General features: G+C 43.5%; 1 protein-coding gene across 4 annotated transcripts in view; it reads left to right on the forward strand.

Annotated features, from left to right (window-relative positions):
* MAPKBP1 (mitogen-activated protein kinase binding protein 1) overlaps nucleotides 1-25,540 on the forward strand; it is a 101,592-nt gene that overhangs the window by 30,384 nt on the left and 45,668 nt on the right. For all 4 annotated transcript variants that reach the window (XM_059849506.1, XM_059849505.1, XM_059849507.1 and 1 more), the window contains exons 4-5: nucleotides 23,300-23,362; nucleotides 23,939-23,996. In XM_059849506.1, coding sequence (XP_059705489.1) covers nucleotides 23,300-23,362; nucleotides 23,939-23,996 — 121 coding nt within the window. The remainder of the gene's footprint in view (nucleotides 1-23,299; nucleotides 23,363-23,938; nucleotides 23,997-25,540) is intronic.

The following is a 25,540-nucleotide window of genomic DNA, read 5'->3' on the forward strand; positions in this document are numbered from 1 at the left end:
TATGGCCAGACAGCTTTTGAATATCTCCAGAGATGGATATGCCACCATCTCTGGGCACCATGTTCCAGTGTTTGACTATTCTCTCAGTAATACAAACAAAATAAAAACATAAAAATAAAGGGTTTAAAAAAAATTTAATGCTTTAATTTATGCCTATTGCCTCTTTTTCTGTCAGTGGACAGTCTGTTAATCTGCAGACAATTTGAGGTCCACATCAGTGTTCAACAGCACCTGTTATGCTTGAACTCTTTGGAGCCAGGCAAATATATTCTGGTGTGTTTTGCCTCTTCCTGTGTATCTTTTCTGACACCGAATATGTTCACCCTTGAAATCAGCAAAGAGAGAAGAAAATGAGTGCAGTAAACAGATATTTTGGCTCTTGCATAGCTGAAGGTAGGTTAGCTTTGTTAATAGCAATGTCCTTTGATGAGCATGCCTGACATTGATTTAATCAAGTGTGAGTACACCTGGGGTTTCTTTTGGCTAATTAAAAGGTTATGTGGTTCCTTAGGGCTTTATGAGGGAATTCCTGTCCTTACTTGTTGGTGGTAACATTTCATGGCCTGGGCAGGAATATACTAGATGTGTGTTCTGAAAGTTTAAAGGCTTGTATGACTAGCTGCTTTTGTGCCATGGCTGGCCTGATACTGTTGTGATTTGCTGCAGTCATGCAGTCTCAGGCTAACAATCTAGTAATCTTGTTCAGTTTGGGTTTTGTTATGCTTTGTGGAGTTTTTTAGTTTAGTTGGTGGTTTTTGTGGGTTTTTTCCCCCATTCTGATTTAGAGTGAAGGTCTCTTGATTTGGAAGAATCCTGGCCTTTCTGGTACACTGGCTTCATTGTGTATATTTTTGTTTCTATTTGAATTACACAGACTCACAGAATAGGTAGGGCTGAAAGGGAGCACACTGGGTCGTTCAGTGCAACCTCCCTGCTCAAGCAGAGTCATCCTAGTGCAGTTGGCACAGGATTACATCCAGATGGTTCTTGAATATCTCCAGGGAGTGCGACTCCACAGCCTCTCTTTACAACCTGTTCAGTAAAGAACTGAACTGTCACCTTCGCAGTAAAGCAGCTTTTCCTCATATTCAGGTGGAACTTCCTGTGCATCAGTTTCTACTCTTTGCCTCTTGTCCTGTTGCTTGACACCACTGCAGAGCCTGGCTCCATTCTCTGACACTGTCCCTTGAGACACTGATAGACATTGATGAGGTCCCCTCTCCATTGTCTCTCCTCAAGGCTGAGCAGGCCCAGCTTCCTCAGCCTTTCCTCATAAGAGAGATGCTCCAGTCTCTTAATTATCCTCCTAGCCCTTTGCTGGACCCACTCCAGGAGCTCCATGTCTCTCTTGTACTGAGGAGCCCAGAACTGGACACAGCACTCCAGACAGGCCCTGAGCATAGGCTGAACAGTGGGGCAGGATCACTTCCCTGGACCTGCTGGCAGTGCTCTTCCTGATGAACCCCAGGATCCCACTGGCCTTCTGGGCCACAAGGGCACTGCTGGCTCAGTTGTTGTCCACCAGAAACCCCAGGTACCTCCTGGCAGAGCTGCTCTCCAGCAGGTTGGCCCCCAGCCTGTGCTGGTGCCTGGGGTTATTCTTCCCAGGTGCAGGACCCTGCATTTGCCTCTGCTGGTTTCTGACAGTTCTTCTCTGCCCCTCTCTCCAGCCTGTTAAGGTCCTTCTCAAGGGCTGCACAGCCCTCTGGGGTATCAGCCACTCCTCCCAGCTTTGTGTCATCAGTGAACTTGCTGAGGAGGCATCTGCTCCTTCATCCAAGTCACTGATGAACAAGTTAAACAACACTGGGCCCAGTACTGAACCTTGGGGGACAGCACTGGTGACAGGACTCCAATCAGACCCTGTGACATTCTGTTGCTCAGACAGAACTGTGCATTTACTGGACACCAAACTACTTACATGAGTCTGATGTAGCAGACTGGGCATGGCTCAGGCACAGTTGTTTCATGACCTGTGCATGCAACTCGGTCATCCTCAGTTGTAGTCCAGTGATTTCCTCATCCCACTGCTCGTGTAGGGAGGTTTTGCAATGCTGACATGCAGAGATGCTTTGCTCCTCCAGTCCTGCCCCTAAAAGCTGAATTTACGTAACAGCGCTGTATTTTCCTAAGAACACTTTCAACATACCTGGATTGATTTGGTTGAGATCAAAACAGTTGCCCCAGGCATTGTGACTTCATCCAAGTCAGGTATACAAGCAACTATGTGAATGACGACTTTGTGCATAAGAAGCTTTGGCATTTTTTGAGTATAATCTTAATTTGGGTCTCTGGTTTGCCTGAAATATTTTTTTTGAAAAATATGATTGTTTTTCTGAGTTTTCTCTTTCCTGGAGTTTCTGAATCTCCTGGGAAGTTTCTTAAACTGATGAAAAAAGCAATTCCCAATGCAACAAAACTCATTCCAACTCCACTGTTGTGCCAAAGAGCTGAGTGTTATATTATTTTTTTCCTTTTCTTCCCAATGGCTTTTGCACATATTATCCTTTCTCTGCTTTGACCCTATTGGGGCTCCCTCTCTGGCAGTGTGAGACAGCAGCTGTGCTGATCCTGGTATGTTTCTTATGGGATGCTTGTGCTATAGGAAACCTTTTCTTCATGTCAGCGGTAAAGGGCTAAAGGCACTGAGTGCTGCAGATATTCCAGGCTACCACTTTGATGTAAGGCTCTTGTCTTGGGAGATAAGACAACATAAGAGAGAAAATTGTATCCTCTGCAACGGTCTTGCATCTACTGCCTGCATTCACCTGTTTTTTATATTGTCAAGTGAAACAAAACCAAAGTTAATTGGATCTTTTTTTGGGTTTTGCAGTGAGTAACAAAGTTGTTCTTGTGAGGGTAGTACAGAAATGTACCAAAAATTTTACTTCTTGTGATAGGACCATTGCTCTAACCTACTTTTGTTTTAATTCCCTTGCTTTGCATAATTTTCCCTGCGCTTCTCAGTTTATTCTCTTTTGAGGTTTTTTTTGTTTTTTTTTTTTTTTTTTTTCAGTAGGTAGTTGAGGCTCTGTTTCCTAGAAACAAGAAGAGAAACAAAACTAAGAAAATCCTCTGAGGATGACTAACATTAAAAAGGAAAAAATGGGTGTGTGAGATGTCTATCATTTAAATTCTAGACCAGCTGCTAAGATAGCTTTAGTTACCTTATCTGGTTTTGGTGTTTTTGTTTACTGTATTTTTTAAGCCTTGTAGGTTGGTGTGACTGATCGATTTTACTTCTCGTTGTTCTTTTCTTGGCTCTCATCAGATCCTGATAGCCAGTTGGGAATGTGATCTTCTGGTGAGGCACTTGCCTGCTTGAGGAAGCATCCTGTGCTTTTTCTTCTGAGGAGCAGGAACATAGCACTTTGTGTCTTTAGAGTGCAATGCACAAAGGCATTGCACTTAGTGCAGAGCTAGAGGGATGCTTAAGCTGACCAGACCATGTCATGCTCTGGTCAGCTTAAGCATCCCTCTAGCTCTGCTCATCAACTTGGAGCCACTGATAGATTTCAGGGATTTTTTTACATTAGTGTTCCTTGCTGGGAAAACTGGTATTTGATACACAGCACATGCGCTGAGTTGGTCAATCTCAACCTGCATATTCTTTTATTCTTCCGTTCAGCTCTTGAATAGTTCTTTACATACAGCAGCTCCTGCTAAAGGCAGATATGTGTTTAATATAGAGAATTCTCTCTGAGGCATAGTAAAATGAATTTCTCTGGCTTTGTCTCAGAAATTACTGTAGGCAGTACAGACACAGGTCCCTGGCCAGCTCTGTGTGTGTGCACAGTACATTTGCTGAACACATGATTTAGATGCCCCTGTATTCTGACCCATTTCAGAATGAATCATACTTATTTGTAGATAGGAAGGGAGGCACAATAGGAGATGGATGATCAAAGTTAAAATGAAGATATTGAGTCTTTTATCTTGCTACTTTTTGCTGCATGATCTGATTGAAGAGTTAGACTTGTTCCTTCTTCAGCTTTATCACCTTGGGGTTTTAGTTAGTTTGTTTTTGTTTTGTTTTTTTTTGGAGATAGGACAAGTAATATTCCAAAATAAATAATTGTATGAGTGTTTAAATCAGAAAACTGCACAGTTCTGGGTCAAATTTTATTTTACTGCACTTGTGCAGTGCACAGTGCATGTCAGTGCAGCAGCTTCTTGTGTGCTAACCGGCACTGCAGCAACATCCAGCCACAGTCTCATCTCTTTTCACTGTGTCTTCCCCTGTTGCATCCCTCATCCTCAGCTGATTTGCAGAATGGAGTGGAAGCCACTGAACTCCTCAGCCCTTCTGAGTCATTTCCCTCCTGGCTGTCAGGTCCTGCGCTGACCGGCAATGATGATGGTCTCCTTCGCAGCAAAGGGAGGAAGGGGATGAACAGGAAATGAGTGAGTTGGTTTTAATCCATCTAGGAACCTGCTCAGCACATGTGTAGCTGTCTCACATAGCTCAGTGGTAAGTCCCTCTGGAAGCTGAAAGAATGGAGATTTTTCTTTTCCAGAAGTGATTGTTGGTTTTCTCTCAAATACTTCTTTCCAGTTCCAGTAGATAGGCTGTAAGGCTGAGTGGTTTCCAGCCCATCCACATGTGGATAGAAAACTTTCTCTTGGAAAGTTTTGGTCATAATTTTCCATCATTATATAGATAGATTACTGCACAAAGTAATAAATTATCAGTTTAGAACAATTTCCCTTTACCTTAAGCTGTATATAACCCACAACGGAAGAATAACATTTAGGATAAACATTGTGTAACTTGAGCAAGTATGATGTTGTCTTGCTCATTCTTTCTTCCTTGAAGTGGAAAGTTTTGGTCAGTGAGGTACAGTAACAAATTTTGAGAGGCAAATGTAACAGGTGACTGATGGTGAATGAGGCAGAATGCTGTTCTGAACAGGGATCTTTCCAAGACTTATGAGCATTTTGGCCAGGTTAGAATTAGTGGTGGCAAGGACCATGAAATCCTAATTTGTAAGTTAACAAGTATTCCTGCATTGTTTCAGTACCTGTTTTTATTAACTAATTGATCATGTTGCTTGGGTGTCACCATGGTAGATGCCTTTAGAAAACTCTAGGTGCACAGAAGGAATCCACTTCCTTATAGAGCCAATACATGGTACATGTGCAGTTTGAGTACAGCTCTACTGCTCTGTAAAGGTACAATTCTTCACTAATTTTTGCCTAGCATACAAACTAATGCTGTTGGGCTGTATCCCAAATGCAGCCTGAAATGGTACAGGGATTTTGAAATACTTGAGCTGCTGGGTTGCCAGTAGATAAATCCACTTCTACTGATACTGTCTCCTTCAAGTTTACTTACCAAAAGCTCTGAAGGAGAAGCTCTGTGCTTTCTTTTTATGATCTTTTGTAAAGGAGAATCCTGTGGTGTTGTAAAGATGTAGAAACCTAGCATAAAATTAAGAAAAGTTCTTGTGTGTGCTTCAAAGCAGATGTCAGCATCTTTGGTCACATCAGAGGCAGCTTGCTTTGTCCTCTTTGAAACAGGACAGTTGCCTTTCAAGACCTCTTTCCCCTCATCATTTCCCAGGAATCTGGAGTGCTGTTAATACCTTTCTTCTGTGAGGTTACTGTGCTTAACATGCCATCTGGGGAGATCTTCCAGTTGGCACAATTGTGATGATGGGCTCAGAGATGAAGATAAGAAAATCCCCTTAAGTGAGATCGTTAAACATAATTAGAATCTGTACTGTAGAATGGTTTGAGTAGGGCTACTACAACCAAACTGGGCAAAACTCTGTGTGTCAAAAGTTAACACTGGGTTTCAAAAAGATGTGTTGAAAAAGATGATAAAAAGTAGCCAAGCCCTTCCTTCCCTTTCCTTCCCCAGCAGTAGCAGATTTCTCAGAAAGAAGCAGGGATACTTTGTGTCTCAAATCTCACCGTGTTAAATACCCCCTGGAGAGAAAGGAACGTATTTGCGCTGGGGCGTGAAGACCGAGGTGCAACAAGACTTCGTTCACTACTTGCCTTTGTTAATGTAGCTTGGGAGGAGGGGAGGGTTTAGCTGAAGAAGTAGCTGTAGACAAGAAGGGTGGGCTGAAGAAGGCTGATGCGGTCTTAGTTTCTGGCAAGAAAGTGAAGTCTGTACTTGGGACAAAACAGTGGAGATATGCTTTGCAACAGTGCTTTATTGTCAGGCCAAATAATTGTAACTGATATTTTAATTATCAGAGGTGGATTTAAGGGGGCAATGGCCTCTCTTCTGTTCTCTTGCAGTTGACCTATGACATTCACAAGTAACAGTCATGCCGTTTGGAGTAATTGCCCTCTTCAAATCTAGGTAGCTGCTGGGCCCAGTTCTGAATCCCCATCACTGCACTTCAGAAAAGGTCCTGCCTGCTGAAGTAGGGGTAGTCTTTCTTGTGTGAGCTGTTTCCTCAAGTCCATAGCAGCTAGACAGGAATTTTTACATTGTTTTTTTCTTGGTCTCCCTTTTTGGTCTCTTCTTTCTTGGTCTCTCCTTTCTTGGTCTCTCCTTTCTTGGTCTCTCCTTTCTTGGTCTCTCCTTTCTTGGTCTCTCCTTTCTTGGTCTCTCCTTTCTTGGTCTCTCCTTTCTTGGTCTCTCCTTTCTTGGTCTCTCCTTTCTTGGTCTCTCCTTTCTTGGTCTCTCCTTTCTTGGTCTCTCCTTTCTTGGTCTCTCCTTTCTTGGTCTCTCCAGTGAGTACTGGAGACTTCCACACTGAATCCATGTCTCCAATAAAACTGCACCTAAAGAGTGGAATTGTTTGCTGAACAGTTGTGTGTTGATCAGTTCAGCTGTAACCTTGCTTGGTTTAGCAGAAAAGAAGACAAATAAGCAAATGAAGCAGTACTAGCAATCACCTGGAGCTGTAGGCAAACTTCCCTGGTTTAAGATTTTACCAGAACTGTAGTCAAACCTGTTAAATTGACTTCCAGGCAGTTTTCATCAGCCAGTCCCCTAGTGTGTGTGTGTGGCTGCTTTTGATCTCTTACCTAATTAATTAAAATTCTTTACCTTTGACAACCGGTGGAGGACATAACATTTGGTAGAATCTTAAATAATGAGGTAGCTGTGAAGCTTCAGACCTGCAGCAAACCTGTTGCCCAGCAGAAAAGGGAGAAAAATAGGACAAAACCTCAAAATAGCTGGGCAGAAAAGCTTCTTACTAAACCGGAGGGAGGCTTAGTCAAGTCTTCCAAAAGTGCCGCAGCATATATTGAAGACTGCGGCACTGGGGTGCTGTCAGACAGCTGAAGGGAATGTGTTGGGAGCTTAGTCCTTGAGTCTGAGAACTCAGCTGCTGGATGAGGAGTTGGTTAATGCCATCTTTGGATGGCATTAACCAACTCCTCATCCAGCAGCTGAGCAGCTTGTTTGCTCTTGTGGTGGACAGTGGGAATCTTGTGGAATGCTTGGCTTCAGACCTTGTGTGACTTCTATGTTGTGTCACTCTTGGTCTTGAAAGATGAGTCAGGGCAGTGCTGATGTTTGGTGTTGCCAGGTCCCTTTGAGACAAGCTGCTGTTGTGCTCTACACAGAGTGCTGTTCCCCTGTGCACAGAGCTCCTGGGTTCTTGTCCTGGATGCTAATCCACCCTTCAGGTTACAAGGGGTGGGTCGCTGCTTTGTAGCCAGCTGCTACAGCTTGGGACAGATAGAGATGTAATGTGATGCTTTGTCCTGCAGTTACTATTTGAGGATCTGGCAATAGGTCTGATATGGCATCCTCCTTCAAGCCTCCAGGTACCAATGCATCTGTTTATTTCCTGTCTTTCAAGAGAAGCCATGTGATATGAGACCTGTCTTCCAAAAATTTCTTGTGTACCCCACGTTATCTGGGATCAACCTGTGCTCATCCATGCTTTTGTAATTCCTCCTTTCTTTCAGGCAGCTGGAAAAGGCTGGACTTTGCAGCTGAGCTCAATGTAGGAGCACACTGCTCCCTCCCTGTCTGGCTACAGAACCTCCTGTCCCAGAAGGAGCACAATCTGTGTCCCTTCTTGCAACCCTTCCAGTGCCAGGACCTGTGACAGGCAGTACCCACTCTGCATTCAGGGTGAATCAAAATTGAAGTCTGGTGGCCCTTGGTAAAAGTTTGCTGCTATTTATAAAAACAAAACAATGCAAGCCAGGAAACTTCAACCAACCCCAGCCAGACCCCCAAAAGCCACAACAGGGAGCCTTGACTTGTTTAGACTGGCAGATGGTTTTTGATATCTAGATGTAATTGAGAATTTTTCAAGGGAATGGTCCAACTGAAATGAAACATTTTGGGATGTGTTTCACAAATTTGTTCACAGGAAATCTTTAGAGTAAGGTAATATATGAGAGGAAGCAGATGTCTTTCCCCAGGAGTAGCCTGAGGATCTCTTTAGGATGTGGGAACCCTGCTTTGAGTTGAACAGAAAACTGAGTTCAGTTCAGAGGTGAGCTGGTAACTCTGTTTTTCCTTCTCATTCTCACCTTCAAATATGCAGGGGTCCAGGAAAGTGATAGAATGATAGAATTTGGGTTGGAAAGGGACCTTTAGAGGCCATCTAGTCCAACCCACCCTGCAGTGAATAGGGACGACATCTTGCTTATCTATCACTCCTCTGGACAACCTGTTTCAGTGTTTCACCACATTACTTTTTTGGTAAAAATTTTTCTAATTTGGATCTATTCTCTTTTAGCTTAAAGCCATTTCCCCCATTTCCTACTACAACAGGCTCTACTAAAAAGTTTGTCCCCATCTTTCTTATAAGTCACTGTTAAGTATTGAAAAGCCACAGTATGGTTTCCTGGAGCCTTCTTGTCTCTAGGCTCAGGTCTCGGCCTGTCCTCACATGAGAGGTGTTCCAGTCCTCTGGTCATTTTTGTGGTTTTCCTCTGGACCTGCTCTAACATGTCCATGTCTTTCCTGTCCTGAGGATTCCACACCTGGATGCAGTACGTCAGGTGGGGTCTCACTAGAAGTGTGTTGTTCTGTATTCTTTATGTAGCACTGTATTTGGAATGATACTGAGGGTTTGTCCAAAGGACAGGATGACTTTTCTGAAAAAAGCCAGCGATAGGGACGAGCCAGTGTATTGTAGGACATGGGGAACAGACTTCTTTTCTTTATATTTATGGTCACAGGACTAGATGGTAGAGAAAAATCACTTTGTTTATCTCAGCTTGCGCTGTTTCCTAAAGAGAAAAGTAACACTTTTCTATTTTCTCCCTTATAGATAATAGGAGTTGGGTATTAAATATTGACTATATTAAAAAAAGGAAAAAAAGGGATAATGGGTAAGATGCTGTGTTGTACGCCAATCCTTCCCTGTGCTAGTTTGGACACTCTTCTCCCAAGACCACACACTAACCTTCCCTCAAGGTGATAAAGCCCACAGAGACACATTGTGCTGCCTTTCAGAGCCTCTGCAGTGCGATGCTCCTGCTCAAAGTCCCACAGCTGGTTCCCCAAATGGGACACGAGCTCAGCTGGTGCTGTGGTACCTGCACACACACAAAGTTAAGGATGTGATTATGGCAAAAAACACTAGATGCTACTGGCTCCACTCCTTCTGTGTCCTTGTTTTCACCTGTTCTAAGTGCTGAGCAAGCCTGGTTCTTAGAGGATACAACATGGGGCAGTGGTGGAAAGAAATGCTCTCAGAATGGTTTGTGGTAGGAAATGGGATGGAGTTTGTGTAAGCATCCCTTCAGTGGTATGTTTTACATTTTCCTTTTTTTATTTTTGACATCAGAATACTTTTACATACAAATTTTTTGATTGCTAATTGCCTTTGGGCTCTGACCCTTTAGTACCACAGCATGACACACAATTGTGTTAACTATAAGAAACTTTTGAGCTTAACTGATGGTGAAGTTGGGGATGGTTTTTAGGGTAAGAATGAATTGCAGGACTCTTACCATGGACCAAAGAAGGCTCCTTGCTTGCACTGTCTGTGTAGGCAGTGTGCATGTGCTCTTCCCACCAGTGATGGAAAATCTTGGAGAGGGGTTTTGTTGTGTATGTGGTGCTGCACAGGTGTGAGTGAGCTGTAAATGAAGTTGGGTACTGTGGGTTAGGGAAGTAGTTAGTTAGGTAGCTTCTGTCCCACCCAACTGGTGAGGCAGGTGCAGGCACTGCCTGTGCAGTGTTTGTTAAGGGGCCAAAAGTATTAACTGAGTCCTCAAGAACATTAATGTTAGTGTGGATTCTTGCTGTTGCCAGAAATGTTAGTGATGAAGAAAGTGAGAGCGGGGAAATGGGAATGTTGTTATCTTTGCAAGGCTGCAATGAAAATTTTTGTCATAACAAAAGCACTTAACTGCCCTTGAAATTTCCCTGTGCTGGATTCCCTAGGATGTGAGCAGGGAAAGGTAGGGCTTTCTGGTGGAGTCCTGCAAGTTTGTTGCTGTTTGGATTGCCTGACAAACCATATTCAGGAAAACTACGTAGTACATGCTTACTGCTGCCATCCTAGTTCCAGGGCAAATATTGCAGTTCCCTCAAAAGGAAAGTGCCATCATGCCTGTCACAATAGCTACAGCAGTTTTTGTTTTAATGATTGTATTGGTTATTTCTGATTTTAACCTGCCTTAAGAGAAATCCTGACTGTCCTCAATCCTAGAGTGTGTCAATTGGATTTTTAAATTGGGAGGCAAGCTGGTAATAATCTCATGTAGATGGCTGGTTTGTTACTCTGTGCTTTGATCTCATTAACCAGCATGTGAACTAAAGGTAAGTTGCTATTGAAAAGGAAAACAAAAAGGGGAGAGGAGGAGGCTGGGGAAGCAGTCCTGTGGTAAGGGTCATAAACTTGCAGTTTATGTGCAAAGAAATGGAAGCAAGTGAATAAGCATGACTGCTTTATTTGATAACAGAGCTAAACACTCAGGTAGAGCTCTGCAAGTGGGAAGCTTTGACAGGTTTGGAAAGCTATTGCATGCTAGTGAAATAGGGAAGAGGAGTGTTGCAAAACTCTCAGTACTTCAGCTATTTTGGAACATGTAGGCCTTTTCTCAGCTTGAGGCTCTGCAACCTGCTGGGGTTTGCCCATTAGCTGAGAAAGGAGGGGGACGGCAGGGAGCATGAGTGCCCAAAAGCCTGTGTACCTGCAGGTAGCAGCCTGCTCACTGCTCTACCTGCTCTGCATCTCTCCAGTTACACCTCCTAGCAACCAGTGCCTTGGTGCAGCAACACCACTGGCCTGTGAGCCAAGTCCTGAGCTTGCATAAGAGCAAGGAGGGGGGAGTGGGGACTGAATAGCAAAGTCTGGGATGAAAATGAGATACCAGCCGCCTCAGCTGAGCTCCACCCTTTCTAAGAATCTCAAAACAGGCACTGTCTCCTGGCAACCTTGACACAAATTGCAGAGTTTAAGCTAAAAGAAGTACATGCAGTCCAAAGGACATATCCCATCACCAGGTGTGAACAACAAGGAGTCACTCCTTTTCCTCTTTCTGGAAGACCTGGCACTGTAGATAGTCTTGGGTTTCACTCAGTGTCAGAAGGCAATGAGTTAAAGGTGAAAGAGCATCCTGTTAGGATAGCTAAGAAGTGCCAAGACAATGGTGTATTTTGTTTATTGTAAGCATGCCCTGACTATTGCTTAGGAACCAGATGTAGGACTTGGCCCCCTCCCTGCTGCGTTGGAAGATGTGCCCTGCAATGCATGCACACATTGGCCTGTTGTGCACCTGAACCTGGTTCTTTCAGCTGGCAGCCAAGGACTGACAGAGCTGATACCAGCCAATTTCTTGCCTTTGGAGTCAGTTGTTGTGCTTTTGCAATGTTAACCTAATACTTTTTAGGAAGTACTCTTAGTTTTGGATTCTACCTGACAACATTTCTCTGTGACAGGAGATGTAGATATACAAGAAAGCATAACTGAGTTTTATAATGATTGCTTCTCCTTCCAGGAAAGCTGTCTTTTCAGATCTCCCAACAACTGATGCTCATTAACTACTCTGAAGAAAAATTGCAGTGCATTTAAAATTCCATGTATTATGCTGAGATGGAGGTAAAGCAGAAGTAAATGTTCATCTTTTGTTAAAGGCAGAGCTGTCACAAGGCTTCTAAAAAGATAACATGGGCAGAATTTAACTTTGCCAATCTGGCAATGTCTGAGCTGTTCCTTCTGTGTGAAGTGGCAAAGCTGGGAGAGGGAACTGGCATGAGCTGTGGATGTTTGGGCCTGGGAGCTGCAGCAAGCTTCCTGTGCATTGTGGTGTGGACAGTTGTGGGGAGAAGCAGGCCCCCCCGCCCCTTCTTTCAGCATCTGCCAGCCTGACCTTGTAGGGTGCTGAGTAGGCAAGGCTGGCAGGAGGCTTTAGGGCCTTTTTGTGGATCTGGCAGCCTGCTGCCCAAAGCAACTGTGAGCTTTGCCTGTGCCTAGAGAAGTGGAAAACAACTGGCTATTTGAGCAAGTGATTCTTTAACTTCATGCTTTCAAAGAAGCATTTTTTTCTCTCTGTGTGTGTTTGTTGTGTGGTTTTGTTTGTTGTAGTGCATTTTTGTCTGGTTGTTTTTTTTTTTTTTTTTTTTTTTTTTTTTTATGTTTGACACTCTTGCAGAGATATAGCCTGCATTATGCTTACTGAAGCATTCAAGGGGAAAAGCTGCTCCAGTTTCTTTGCTGCAGTGGGGGCTTTTACTGCCTGCTCTGGAATGCAAGAAAGATCAATAATGGGTCAGTGGACCCTGGAGGGCTCTGCCAGTACCTTACCCCAGGTGTGACCATCCAGGGAGATGGTGGTGGAGAGGGGGCTGGCAGACAAGGTTAAATTTCATTGCTTTTTTTTGTTTTGTTCTTTTGTATGATGCCATTTTAATATCGATACACTTCATACTCATGGTAAAACAGTTAAAGCCCTGAGGCATCAGCCATGATCTGTCATGTTGGTCTGCCCCAGATGATTAGTTTGATGTATGGATCTTTCTCCCTGCTCTTGAGCTGCTCAGGCACAATGAGGGAATACTCTGGCTGTGCATGCTGCTGGAAACAGAGGTGTTAGCCAATTGCTTGAAAGCATTATATATTTTTCCTTTGGGACTTGGTTTTAAAGGAAGACACATATTCAGCTTTTAAAGCTTCATGGCATGGTGTCAAGTGCTCTTGCAGGGAAGTTGGTGCAAACCTGAAGTGTAGAGCCAGATTTCTCTATGTAATCCCAGCTGGGTCTGCAAATCTCTGCAAGGAGCTGCTTGATGCCAGGAGGATACCTTCAGAGAGCTCCCATCTTCTCTTTTTATACCATTGGGCTCGAAAGCTGAGTTTCCTCAGCACGTGGTGGCAGATTTGATTATTCTGCAGTAATTTTATTGTAAACTTTGCTTCTTTTTATCTTTTTCTTGCCTTTCCCTCTAAACTGCTCTTTGTCAGTTTTTAAAATTTTTTAGATTTTTTTTTCTTGAACTTGTGTTTCATTGCTTTCTCTTCCCTGGCATGTGTATCTTTTCTCTAAGGCATTTGCTTGGGCTTTGTTGTTCATGGGCAAAGAGGAAGCATCTCTTATATATGGGCTGTGTATATGCATAAATAAAAAAAGGCAGGAATTTATTGTTGGTATAACTAAATTCATAACACTCTAATTCATGAATCAATTTACTTTACCACTAATTATGACAGAGAAAAGAAGGACTAATAATGCACTAGGGTAATCCTATATAAAAATAACTTGATAATTGTGATAGTGCAATTAAAACTGTAATACATTTCTTTGTTTCTGTTTGGTTTTTCTGGTGTTATACTCACCCTTATGCTGCTCCTCTGGATCTTAGTCAGTTGTTGAGGGTAAATCTTTGTAGCCCTTCTCTGGGAAGAGTATGATGTGGGTTTTACTGGATTCTTTCTTACTCCAGGGTTCATCTGGGTAATTTTTAATATGTCTGCTAATACACTTGCAAATTTTGCACTTGTACAAATCCACAGTACTTCTAGAATTCACTATATATGATGTCTTTAATGCATGTTGGATAATTTTTCTTTGTTTTATTTGCTACCCCTAAAAGCTGGTTTTTTTTCAGCTCCAGGTCTGTATGGTTTTTAACAGACAGCATGTGAATTGTTTGCAGAGGTTTGGTCTCCAATGGCAAGCACTTGCCTCCTCTCTTATCATCCCATTCCTGTACTCCTCTGCACTGCATCCTGCTTCTCATCTTCTCAAGGCCTCTGCTCTCATACCATGTCTGCATTTTTTTCCACTATGCAGTCATTAATTGTAAATATCTCAGGCTACATAAAATAGCTGTTGGTCAACGTTGTTTATATAAAACTATGGTTGTACTCCACAAAAGATAAACAGAAGTAAAACAAATCATCTATAGACACCTGGTCAGTTACAGAAATTGCTGTCACAGCTGAACCAAGTAAAACAGAGCTACAAGCAGGTCAAGAAAAGTTCAGAGCATGCAAACCCAGGCAGCCCAAAGCCTTTGAGACTCAGTAAAAAGTTTGTGGCCTGTTGCTGAAAATGGCAAATCTGGGGCTGTCAGCCGGATACTGATTGAAGAGGGACTGGATTTTGAGAGCAAGTGGATGGGTGGAGCACAAATGGGGAGCAAGAGATCCCCAAAGCAGGTGTCTTGGCTGGTCTGTCAGGACAGATAGTTGTTTTTTTCTCCTTGCTGATGTTCCTGGGACAGCTGTAACTTTAGGAGACCTCAGCATATGAAAACAGGTCTCTTCCCAAGAATTAACATAGTATGCTGTGATTCTGTAATGTTCATCCTGGAAAAAGTTGCATTCTCTGTCTTGCATGTGAAGCTCTTCAGGTTTTTAGCCATGTTCTGGCTGTTAGTTTCATCTCTCTTGGCCACACCTGGAACCAGCCAGGTGCTGCTCAAGGCTCCATTTCCTAGTGCTTCTCAGTCTTTCTTGTCTGTCTGATCAGCACATTTTCTGGTCATTAACTATCTCACTGATCCTTTTGTTCCTCCAGTCTACCTATCATCAGTTGCCCATTGCTCTACCCCCTGGGGCTGCTGCTCATCTGCAGTGTTGAGGGTGTTTGCCAAGAGTGCTAGGAGTTGCAGCTCTGCAACTCCTAGCCCAGTTGATTTGATGCTTCGTGTAGGTGTATTGCTGGCATTGTTTCCCTGCCCCTAGGCAAGTGACTGGTTTTGGAGAAAGGGAGAGAGAAATGTGCACTCTCTATGTGCTTGTAAATGTTATAGTCAGCCGTCAGCATATGTATGCATGTGTCTGTATATATACCTACAAATATATATGTGTGTCTGTACAGGCATTTGTCATCAGTGTCCTGTCTCTTTTGAAGCTTGTCAGATGTGCAGACTGACAGACATTTCAGTCTATGTAAGTACAGCTGCTGCTTTGCGTGGCTTCATTTTTCTACCTACCTTTGCTCCAGGCTGGAAGACTGGTGGAATATTCTGCAATGCAGCAGAGATGGTCTGCGCCTGGTTCTGCTAGGGCAGGGTTTTATTCCTGGTTTCTCATTCATTAGGATTTTTTTTCCCCTCTTCTGACTTTGACTTGTTGAAGGGAATGGTGTTTTGAAGGTGAAGTTCCTGCTGAATCACTGGTGACTAGGTAGCCGTGAGCCATAACAATTAATTGGAAACATTTTAATCTTCCTTGCAACTGTAATGATTCCCAGTTAGTATGTGGTTTAAATTTCATGGTTTTCCTCTGAGGCCTTTTTTCCCCTCTGCTTTCCCTACATAGACTTCTTGCCTAAGTCTTTCACAATTTATGTCTGGCTTAGGTCTTTGCCTCCCAGGAAAGGTGCCTCCTTATTGTGCAGCTCTGTAAAAAGCCATCACTCTCCTGAGGGCATTACTGCCATGTCTCTGGCTCCAGTGTGGCTCCTCTGGAGTTGTGTACAACTTGTCCAGTGGGAGATGGGACCCAGGCTGTGTTTCGTCTCTGCATCCATTTCGTGTGAAGCATTTTCCTGACTCATCACCCTGCCTTGTATTTACCCAGTGTCAGAAGGGTTGCTAATTTTAAAAATCCTCCTCCTCTTCTTCTGCTCTGCCTCCTTAAAAATAGACCTTGAAATAGCATAAAACCTCCAATGGTTGGTTAAGGATTTTCCACATGCAGTAGTTGCAGGGGGGTGAGGATATGTTGCAGTGAAATCAGCTGGACCTGCTAGGAATCACTGTAGCCAGCCCATGAGGATGGGCAGCACCTTTACTTTAGGAGGAGGCAGGAAGGAAAACTTCTGCAGTTTCTCATCTGTGGTCCTGGTAAAACTGAAACTTCAGTGGTGCCTTGTGTATGCAGGAAGAGAGGTCTGGGCTGATTGATGTTAGAGTCACAATCTCTGCTCGTTATTGGATCTTTTTAACTGTGCTCATGTGTTGAGCTTTTCTAAAGTATTTTTAAAGCATTTTGGGTGCCATTTCAGATCTGTACATCTGTTCTCTGCCACCTGCAGCTTGAAGTTAGAGGTTGATTTAAAGATGTAGTCTGGCAGGTGTAAAGGGGCTGCTGAGAGCAGCAGTGGAAGCTGTCGGCTGTGCATGGCAGGAGTTGGTGTTGGCCCTCCCTGTGCAGGGCAGAAACTGAGGAGAAGTTTCCTGGGCACTCAGCCCTGTCCCCTCGTTTGCAGCAGGGCCTGTTCAGGTAGACAGGCACAAACCACACTGGCAGCAGAAGATCATGAGGACGGTAGCATCCCTGCCAGATGACAGGGAGAGAAAGATGCCTGCTTTTTTGGATGTCATCAAATCATGTAGATATTGGTGGAGATTTTGCAGGGCTCTCAGCTTTGAGGCTCAGTTGGTGTAATGGACAAGGTGAATTCAGTAGGCTTAAATGGTGGTGAGAACAGAGACTGCCCTTGTCTGTTTGGGGATTATCCCTATAAATTCTTGACAGCTCAGCTCTGCTGCAGTTTCCTCTGCTGCACTCTCTCCTCTTATTGCAGGTGCACACTGTTTTAAGATATCTCTGAAAGTCAAATTTCTGGAGGCTGAGAAAAGAGTCTGGACAAGTATCTTAAAATTTTCCCTTTTCTTCCCTAGGACTGGGCTATTGGAGGCAAGAAATTGGACTTCAGTTTGTCACAGTTCTTCCTGTGGTTTTTCAGAGCAGAGCCTATTGTGTGATGTGTTTGAGCTCCCACTCCTGCAGGTTTGGGGTGCCATGCAGCCTTTTAAATAGAGCAAGTGTGTCCCTGGTTGGCAATCAGAAATTTCTACCCTATTAGTTTAGTGACACTAAATATATCACTGACTTTCTTTTTCACAGTGGTTTTCTTGTTCAGTATTCGTGGCCTTTCATTAGCCTGTGTTGGTTTCTGAAGCATGAATTTAGCTGTACCTCTCAGGCTTCCACCTTTTTAATTCTCTCTATCACAGATTGGTACAGGCAGCTCTGGAGGCTTTTCTGCTCAGGCAGTGACACCCAGCTCTTAACCTCTCAACAGATAGATCTTTCTTCTCAGCATGCATGTAATTAATACATTTTGCTTGAAAATGCCTATTCAGTTACATAGTGAGTGTGCACATCCTCTCATCACTGTTAACCCACTCCCAGTACTGGCTATGAATTAAAGAAGCTTTTTGGCAGGAAGAATTGCCACACAGAAAATTAACACCAGCTTCTGTAGACACTGCTTTGCTCTGATCAAGCTTGCCATGGCAACCAATGCAGTCTAAAAAAGATTTTGTTCTTATCAAAGTCTTTTTTTCCCCCATGCATTTAGTGCATAGGAAGCTGTTGCACTCTCATTTGAATAGCTTTGGGTGAGGGGAAGAGAGCAAGGTATGAGCCAGAAATTGAGAAATGGACCCATTTTGAAGGGATGGGACTGTTTGCTCTTTTCATTTATTCTTGCAGTGGCATGAAAGGAGTATATTGTGGGGGAGAAAAAAAAGAAAGCTAATGTTTGTTTTCATGTCTTAATGGAGTTTTCTTTCCTCTGTACAGCATCCTCTTCATAGCATAGGCTCCATGCATTTGGGAGAGGAGGACTTGACACATGAGCTTTGCCTACAGCCATGTGTCCATGAGACAGGGCAACGCTGATTTGGTTGGTAGCTTGGAAAGGAATGCTACTGCAGCCTCTTAATTTTCCCAAACCCCTTGTAAGGGGAACCTGTAGAGGAAGGAAAAGGGAAAACACACTTCTGCAGAAATTTGATTTTTGTCAGTTTGCTGAGGAAGGAGATGGCTGAGGTAAGGCAGCTGATAATAGAGGGATGTTGTGAGAAACAGGAGGATGATGAGAAGAGTAAAATGCCCAGAAACTATGATTTGGTAAGTAAAGAAGCGAAGCCAGTCGAAGAAAAGTCAGAAGTAAAGGTGGAGTGACCCACTGCCACTGAATTAGTGAATCAGATACTTTGTGTAAATGTGATACTGATGTCTGATTCCTCTCCACTCCTTATATGATATTTAGCCTAGGAAATTTGCTCATTTTTTATATTTTGTGAGTCTTTTTGCTTTTGCTGGAGCCAGTGGAAACTACTGTGACATTCCATGCCTTACCCCCTTCTTTCCTCTTCCTCTCCCCACTCCCTCCCTGTTTTTCATTTGCATATATGATGCACAGTTGTGAAGATATAACCTCCGTGGAGGTTTGGAAAGCTCTGCAAGGAACCTGTCTTGTTGGCTGTTACAAATGAGCTCCCTGATGGATAATGCTCGTGTTGTCAGTAAAAACCTTTGACACTGCTGTGAGAGCTAATTCTCTTTCCATTGTGTTACCTGGATGTCTCACAAAAAGGAGGCATACTGGGAAGGATTGCCCAGCTGAGCTGTTTATAAAAGCTGCTTGCATCAGGAAGGTGTGCTTAGTGGTTGTGAGGCGGCACCATAGCCCTAGAAATAACACCTTTCAATATGTGTGCCATTGCCAACAGCCTCTGCAGGAACCAGCATACAAACAGGACACTTGATCTGAGCTGGCTGATGTATGGTTTGTACAGCAGTAATCCATACAGCAGTGAATAGTTTCTATAAATGTCTTGGAAGTCAGAATATACTTGTGGATTAAAAAGCCGTGATCATCAAGCCTTGTCTGCAGCTGCAGAGGAGATAGGGTTTGTGCTGAAACAAGAGTGCTAACAATGTTGATGTTCTCAACAGCTGATGTGTGCCAGGCTCTGTAGGTCTCATGAGGTGTTTCTGGAGCTAGCCTTAATTTGCATGTTGACACCAGCATTCAAAAATCTCTCTGCAGACAAAGGTGTCTTGAGCATTTGAATTTGTTTTGAAAGCTTCAGTTTGGGAAAGGGGTGGAGTGTGTGGAACAGGTGATGTGACCATTGTGGAACTTTGTTTGAAGTACTTTACTTTGTCTGCATGTACAGTTGGAAGCTGAATAAAAAGATCAGTGCTCTCTTACCATTCATCCTTTCCTATCCCTCTGGCTGTAAAATACTGAATGCAACCTTATAAAGAAGCAGACAAAGGTGGAGGATGGTTATATGGGTGTATGCTCTTTGATGCAACTAATTTTCCATGCTATTTATATTTATTATTTTAACTACTGTAAGATTAAAGCAAGCATAAATGGAAAGGAGTAGATATTTTGACTCTCTGGTGGGCTTGATAGCCTTACTGGATAGGAGGGAGTGTGGAGTAGGTGGGTCAGCAACCTTGTCATTCAGTGTCTCCATTCGGTTTATTTTGCTAGACTGATTTCCTTTGCTAAAATGGAGCATGCCTAGAGTATTAATGGGCTCTGAAATACTCTATTTAGGAAGCTGCTGCAGGTTCTGCTGGACTGAGCTGAGCTGTGAGTGTATGAGCAGGCAGTGAAGGCCACCCTGTCATTGAGCTGCTTATGTTGTAAAAGAACCTCAGATCGTCGACCATTAACCTAACGCTGCCAAGCTACCACTAAGTCATGCCCCTGTGTGCCACATCTCCACATCTTTTAAATAACTCTGGGGATGGCAATTAAACTACTTCTTTGGGCAGCCTGTTCCAGTGCTTGACAAGCTTTTCTGTGAAAAAATATTTCCTAATATCCAATCTAAACCTTTCTGTTGCAGCTTGAGGCTGTTTTCTAACACTCTGGAGAGATTAAAGAACTAGAAATAGTTTTTGCCTGTTGTGGAAATGTGCTCTTTAGGATGGAACGGTCTAGAAACCTTCCCAAGCATTTTGAGAGGGAGCTAGTTTACAAACTTGGATGCTCCTGACTCCCAGAACAGGATCTGTGCCCCACTGATGGTTTGAAGTTTGCCATCTTGCTTAATAGGGCATCCTTGGAGTTGGCTGAAGTCTTCATTGCCCTTGAGTGTGACAGAGAGGAGAGGAATGGTGGAAAATCAGCATGGGAGAGCATTGCAGTAGGGTGGCTTTTGTTGGGTAGCAGTTAATTTAAGAAAACAAGTTCAAAAGACTAATTAATCATGGCTAAATGGTTTTGTTGGCAAGAAGGTCATAACTAACTACCAAGTTATGTTAATTATTAACTGACAAATCAAAATATCTTCTTCTGCTGAGCTTATGAGTTAGAATTAATATGTTGTGATATGAATTAGTGCTTGCTCACCTGTAAGGCGATACTGTGATTTATCCCCCTGCTCCTCAGTTAGTGTTAATTAATTATGGGTCAAACTCTGTGAATCGAGCATAGAGTTGTCTTAAGACAAAGTTAAAATATCCACATTTATGATAGCTGCTCTGGCATTAGGATCTGTGTGGCTCTTGAAATGGTCTGTTGATTTGCCCTGGTATGTGAGCTGGGTGGTGTCTCTTACCTCCCCTGTAGACTCTGGATTTGGCCAAGGTCTAGAGAGTGGGGAGGAAGCCTGCTGGCCCACAGGCTGTTCTGGGGTGCCACTGTGCTAAAATTCATCATTGTAAGTGGCCAAAAGTTCAGCCCTGTAAGTTACTAATGGCAAAGCCCTGGACCTTTTTGGCCCACTACACTGTTCTAGGAAGTGGTTTGTTTGCTTGCTGGTTTGAAGACAGTGGTTTATATTTTGTATCTTTCCTCTGTTTTTTAAACTGTGTTCACTTCTCTGAAGTCCTGTTTCTCTGCTGAGTTCCTTACAATGAAACAGAAACTTGACTTTAAGAGATGCATAAGAAAGTCTTTGTGAAGATTTCATGTCTTCCCTTTATTCTTTCTGGTTTTCTGAAGCTCATTTTAAGCACAATTAATCCTTATTTTAACTCTGCTGGATTTTGGTCCATTAACCCCATCCAACCATAATGGGTTTTTGATTTGCTTTTCTGATTAGCTGGAAGCTTGGGATTAGATAGATTTTCACATCTGCTAACTTCCTATTTCATATCTTGTGATTTGCAAGGCTTAACCTTCCCTGACTTGTTAATGGAACACAAACCACCTGCTTCTTTGCACTAATCCCTCAGAAATACGTGGCATGGCTTTGACTTGAAGCTCTCCAGTTTGGTTCCCCAGAGTAAAAAAGACCAATTCTAGTCTGAACAAACTGCTCATCTACACTTTCTCTGCTCTTCCACAAGGTTACATCCCCAACCGTGGCTATCTGCCCTTTAACTGTCAAGAAAGTTTGGTGCCTTTATTACCTTGGCCTTTGGGGTAAGGTATGAGTGGATAAGGGTGTGTGAAATGGCTTGGCTGGAGCGTAGAGTAATCTAAAGGAGGGGAGGGCATATCCTGTGCATCCTTGGTGCTTTGGATGCTGGCTTTGAGCTAGCAGTGTTAATGGAGTGTGGAAGGTCCAGCCAAGGACTCTCAGCTTAAGATATTAGTGTGTCACTCCTCTTTTCTGCCCTCTTTTCAAAACTGACACTTCTTGTGGCAGTGCAGCCTGGTCAGACCAAAGCTGTCAGGGCTAGGTGAGGAGATGCCAGAGGCATTGCAGGGCCCTGTCTACCCCGAGCTATGCCTGTAGCACTCCTGACCCTGCCTGCTGCTGGGGATGTGGAGTGGGGCCTGGAAGGATGCAGCTCTTGTTCTAGGCACCCTGGTGCCAAGGTGCCTTTGTCCTGTGTGCGAGTGTGCGCTGTCTGTCTTGAAATGTTGCTGAGGTCCGTTGGTGAGGTTCTGCAGTGGATTTCTGTGATACCTCAGCTTTTTGCCCTTCTGATTGGCTGTTTCAGGCCAGCTCCTCTACTTCCTTACTCGAGGCCATCTCCTATACTTCTCCTGTGTGTCCTGCATGTTTCTCCCAGTGGTTGATGTCTGTAGCCTGGCTTGTGTTGCAAGCAAGTCCCAGCACGATGGTGATGTGAGTGAAATCCTCAGTGCAGCAAAGGCTGCTGGCAGCGGAGCAGGGACATCCTGCAGTGCTCCTCCAACACTGCAGTGAAGGAGGAGCTGGGACTCTCCAAACTCCAGCAGTGTGTTTTTGTAGAGGGAGATGCAAAACCCACAGTTTCTGTTTTAGAGGTGAAGTGAAAAATGCGTCACAAGGTCATCAGAGCAATTGTTACTCTATCTTTTTATTCCCATAACAGCATTTTCTGCTACTGGTTGTTACTGTGCTCTGCTGCAAGACAAATGCTGTTACATGAAGATTTAAAAATAGTATAGGATGTTTGTGGAGAGTGAGGAAGGCTGCAGTATGTGTGACAGCTGTAGGTTTAGTTGTGGGCTAAGACATGGAAGTAATGTGTTGTGGGCAAGAAAAGTGGGAGATGGGGTGTCTTCTCCTTCCTTTCCCCCCCCATGTCAGCAATAAAGGTGTTTTGATCACAGTGAAGGTGATTATATTGCTTACCAAGAGCTTAGTATTGCTTGCTTTAGCAGTTCATCTTACTGAGGGATATCTGCAAGGCCCCTGAGCAAGCTGTTTATGCAGATAGACTTCTTAGGTCAATAGTTTTTTGGCATCATATGTCTCACTTCTCAACCGGTGAGTCACTTCTTGTGCTATACTCAGTGGTTTCTGTCCTGTCTGTTTTTAAGGTTAGGCACAGAAATTTAGTGCCTTTAACCCTCCTGCATCCCCCCCAGATCTTTTCCAAAAGATCCCCTCTTTCCTTCTTCCCTACCTTCTTACTCTTACACTAGACACGCTGCTTTGGTGCCCGGCACACAGGGTCACCTTTATGGCAGGGGGCATAATCCATTAGGGCTTTGCACAAGCTTTCATAGCCAACCTTTCTGTCCAGCTTGAACAATCAGACTCAGGGCTCCTGGAGGGTGGAAAGGTAATTATTTATGGTACTAGCAAATGGAATTCCTCAACATGGGAGAGACGTGATTTCCCTCTGGATTGTTCTTTTGCTTTCTGTTTTTCAGTTAACCTCAGCTCAGACTGGGATTAGGGGATAGAGCAGCTTTTTGGGACTACTTTTGCTGCTTTTCTTTTTTTTTTTTTTTTTTTCTTGTCCAACAAGGGTAGCTCTTTGGTTATCTTTATGCATGTGGTGATATAATCTCTCTTTGTTTTTGTGTCTCCTTTGTCTAGGTGTGTTGTTGTGCTGTTCAACCCTAGAAAAAATAAGCAACACCATATTCTAAACAGCTCCAGGTGAGTAAAGCTTTAAGCTGGACTTGCTTTCTGTGAGGTGAATTCAAGACTTTTATGGCTTGACTGAAGTGCAGGAGCTGCTGTTGCCCCAGGCTAAATCCCCTTGGTTAGAGTTGCCTTGGGGAGAGGCTGCCTGCTGCTTTGCCTCCACCTCCTTCTCACATGAGGTGCTACCGCTGACAAAGTACCACCTCATAAACATTGTGATCCCAAGAGGAACTGGTAATGGTCATGACATGGAGGGGATCTTACTACAGCTCCATAGTATCTGACTTTTTTTCCCCCCTCCACCTAAAATGATGACTTCATTATTGAAGCCAGCAGTGTGACATAGTCCTGTACCTGGAATAAAGGTGCAGCAATGAACCTCAACTTTTGGACCTTTTCTGCTGCTTTAAGCTGCTGTTTGAGTCTTGGGCACCAGGGAATCCATGGCAAAGCAAAACCATTATGTCAGGCTATTATGGGTGACTTCAGCATTTTTTCAGTTTGTCCCAACCTACTCCCCAGTCATGTTGTATTGAAATGAAGTCACAATGTTGGAAATGTTTTTCAGTGTTATTTTCTCTGTTTTAGGAAAACAATTACAGCACTTGCTTTCTCTCCAGATGGAAAATATTTGGTTACAGGAGAGGTAAGTGTGAGAGGAGAGAGGGTGCACCTTGTCCATTGCACTTTGAAGCAGGGCAGAGTGGCTTAGAAGAAACAGGATGTTTTCACACAGAGGAGTGAGTTCCAATGTTGCCTCACTGTTCAATGGACCTGCTGGCTTGTGGGTGGCACTGGGTGCTCCTGCTGGGAGTTTTTAACTATGTCAGCTTGGGGGATGGGTCTTCTGGGGTGGCATCTGTGGGCTGAAGGTAGAATGAAAATAAGCAAAAGAACACACAGTATCGTTCTGCTCTAGCATCAATGAAGAGTACTTGGCCTGAGTTTAGCATTGTCCCTTCAGGATTGCAGAAAGTAACTGAAGCTAGAAACAGTGTTGCAGGAAAAATGAAAAGTGTGCATGGAGTGGAGTTTTAGGAATAGTCGCAGAAGATGCTGGTGCCTGTGGTTTGGCATTGTTTGTTTGGCTGGGGGCAGCAATTGCTTCCTCTTTCCCAACATGCCCAAGGGGGAGAATAAGGATGAGTACATTGTGTGTCTGTTCTGCATTAGAAGTTCAAGACACAGGCTGTGTCATGAGGCTGGAATTGCTAGATGTTAAAAATCCACAGAAATGCTGACCTTCATATGGTAGGGCTTAGTTTGCTCTTGTGTGTGATTAATGGCAGTTTACCACTAGTCCCTGTGCCTCTGTAAGAGATGGGGAGGGAGCATGTGTGAGACAGGTCTCCTCCTGAACCTCAGCCACAGGGAGGAGAAGTGTGTCACTGTCCTGTGTTGGAGCTGTCAAGGTGGAGACTGTTCTCTCCAGAGGTCCCCAGTGTGGTCACTGTGATGGCAGCTGTCATGTTCCCAGGTGGCTCCAAACCTGGGCCTGAATCCTGTATGGATCAGACTGAGGGTACAAACAAGAGTGAGTTTTTTTTGGATGGAGGCTACCATGACACAGAAAAAGTAAGCATGAATTTTCCATCATTAGGTGTAGTGATTAGGTTTTTTTGTGAAAACATGAGGTTTCATAGCTCATGGTATTCAGTTCTGATGATTCTGGTGCCTTCTTTTATTTTCTGTTTTTTAAAAATTTCTGGTGCTTGATGCTTTTCATTAGGAGTAAGAAAAATGGTAAAAAATGAAGTGGTAACTTTTCTTGCTAACAAACTTTTCTGATTGAAAGTTTATTGGGGTAAATGGTAAATTAAAATTATTAAAAAAAAAGCTGTTCCAGTTATATTTGAACTTTGTAGGGGTTTTATTGTTGTTGTTGTAGGGGGAGGTTTTGGGGATTTTATGGGGTTTTTTGTTGTTTTTTTTTTTCCCCTTGTTGCAAAACATGTCTCCTCTTGCCCTGTTGTAAAACCATTTATTTTTTCAGTATCCTCCCTCGTGTCTGAGATTTGAATTATTGCTTAGTGTAGCAGTGTCCCCTGCTGGTGTCAGCAGTCGTGTCTTAGTTCATCCCCTGTCCCACAGGGAAATGCTTTCTGAGTTCACTTTCTCAAGCTCCCTTGTAGCTGCATTATGCTAATTCTGCCTAATAACACCTTAGTTTTCTGTATGGCTGGCTTTTCA

Source organism: Haemorhous mexicanus, chromosome 6 (assembly GCF_027477595.1).
Source record: "Haemorhous mexicanus isolate bHaeMex1 chromosome 6, bHaeMex1.pri, whole genome shotgun sequence".
Classification (NCBI taxonomy): Eukaryota; Metazoa; Chordata; class Aves; order Passeriformes; family Fringillidae; genus Haemorhous; species Haemorhous mexicanus.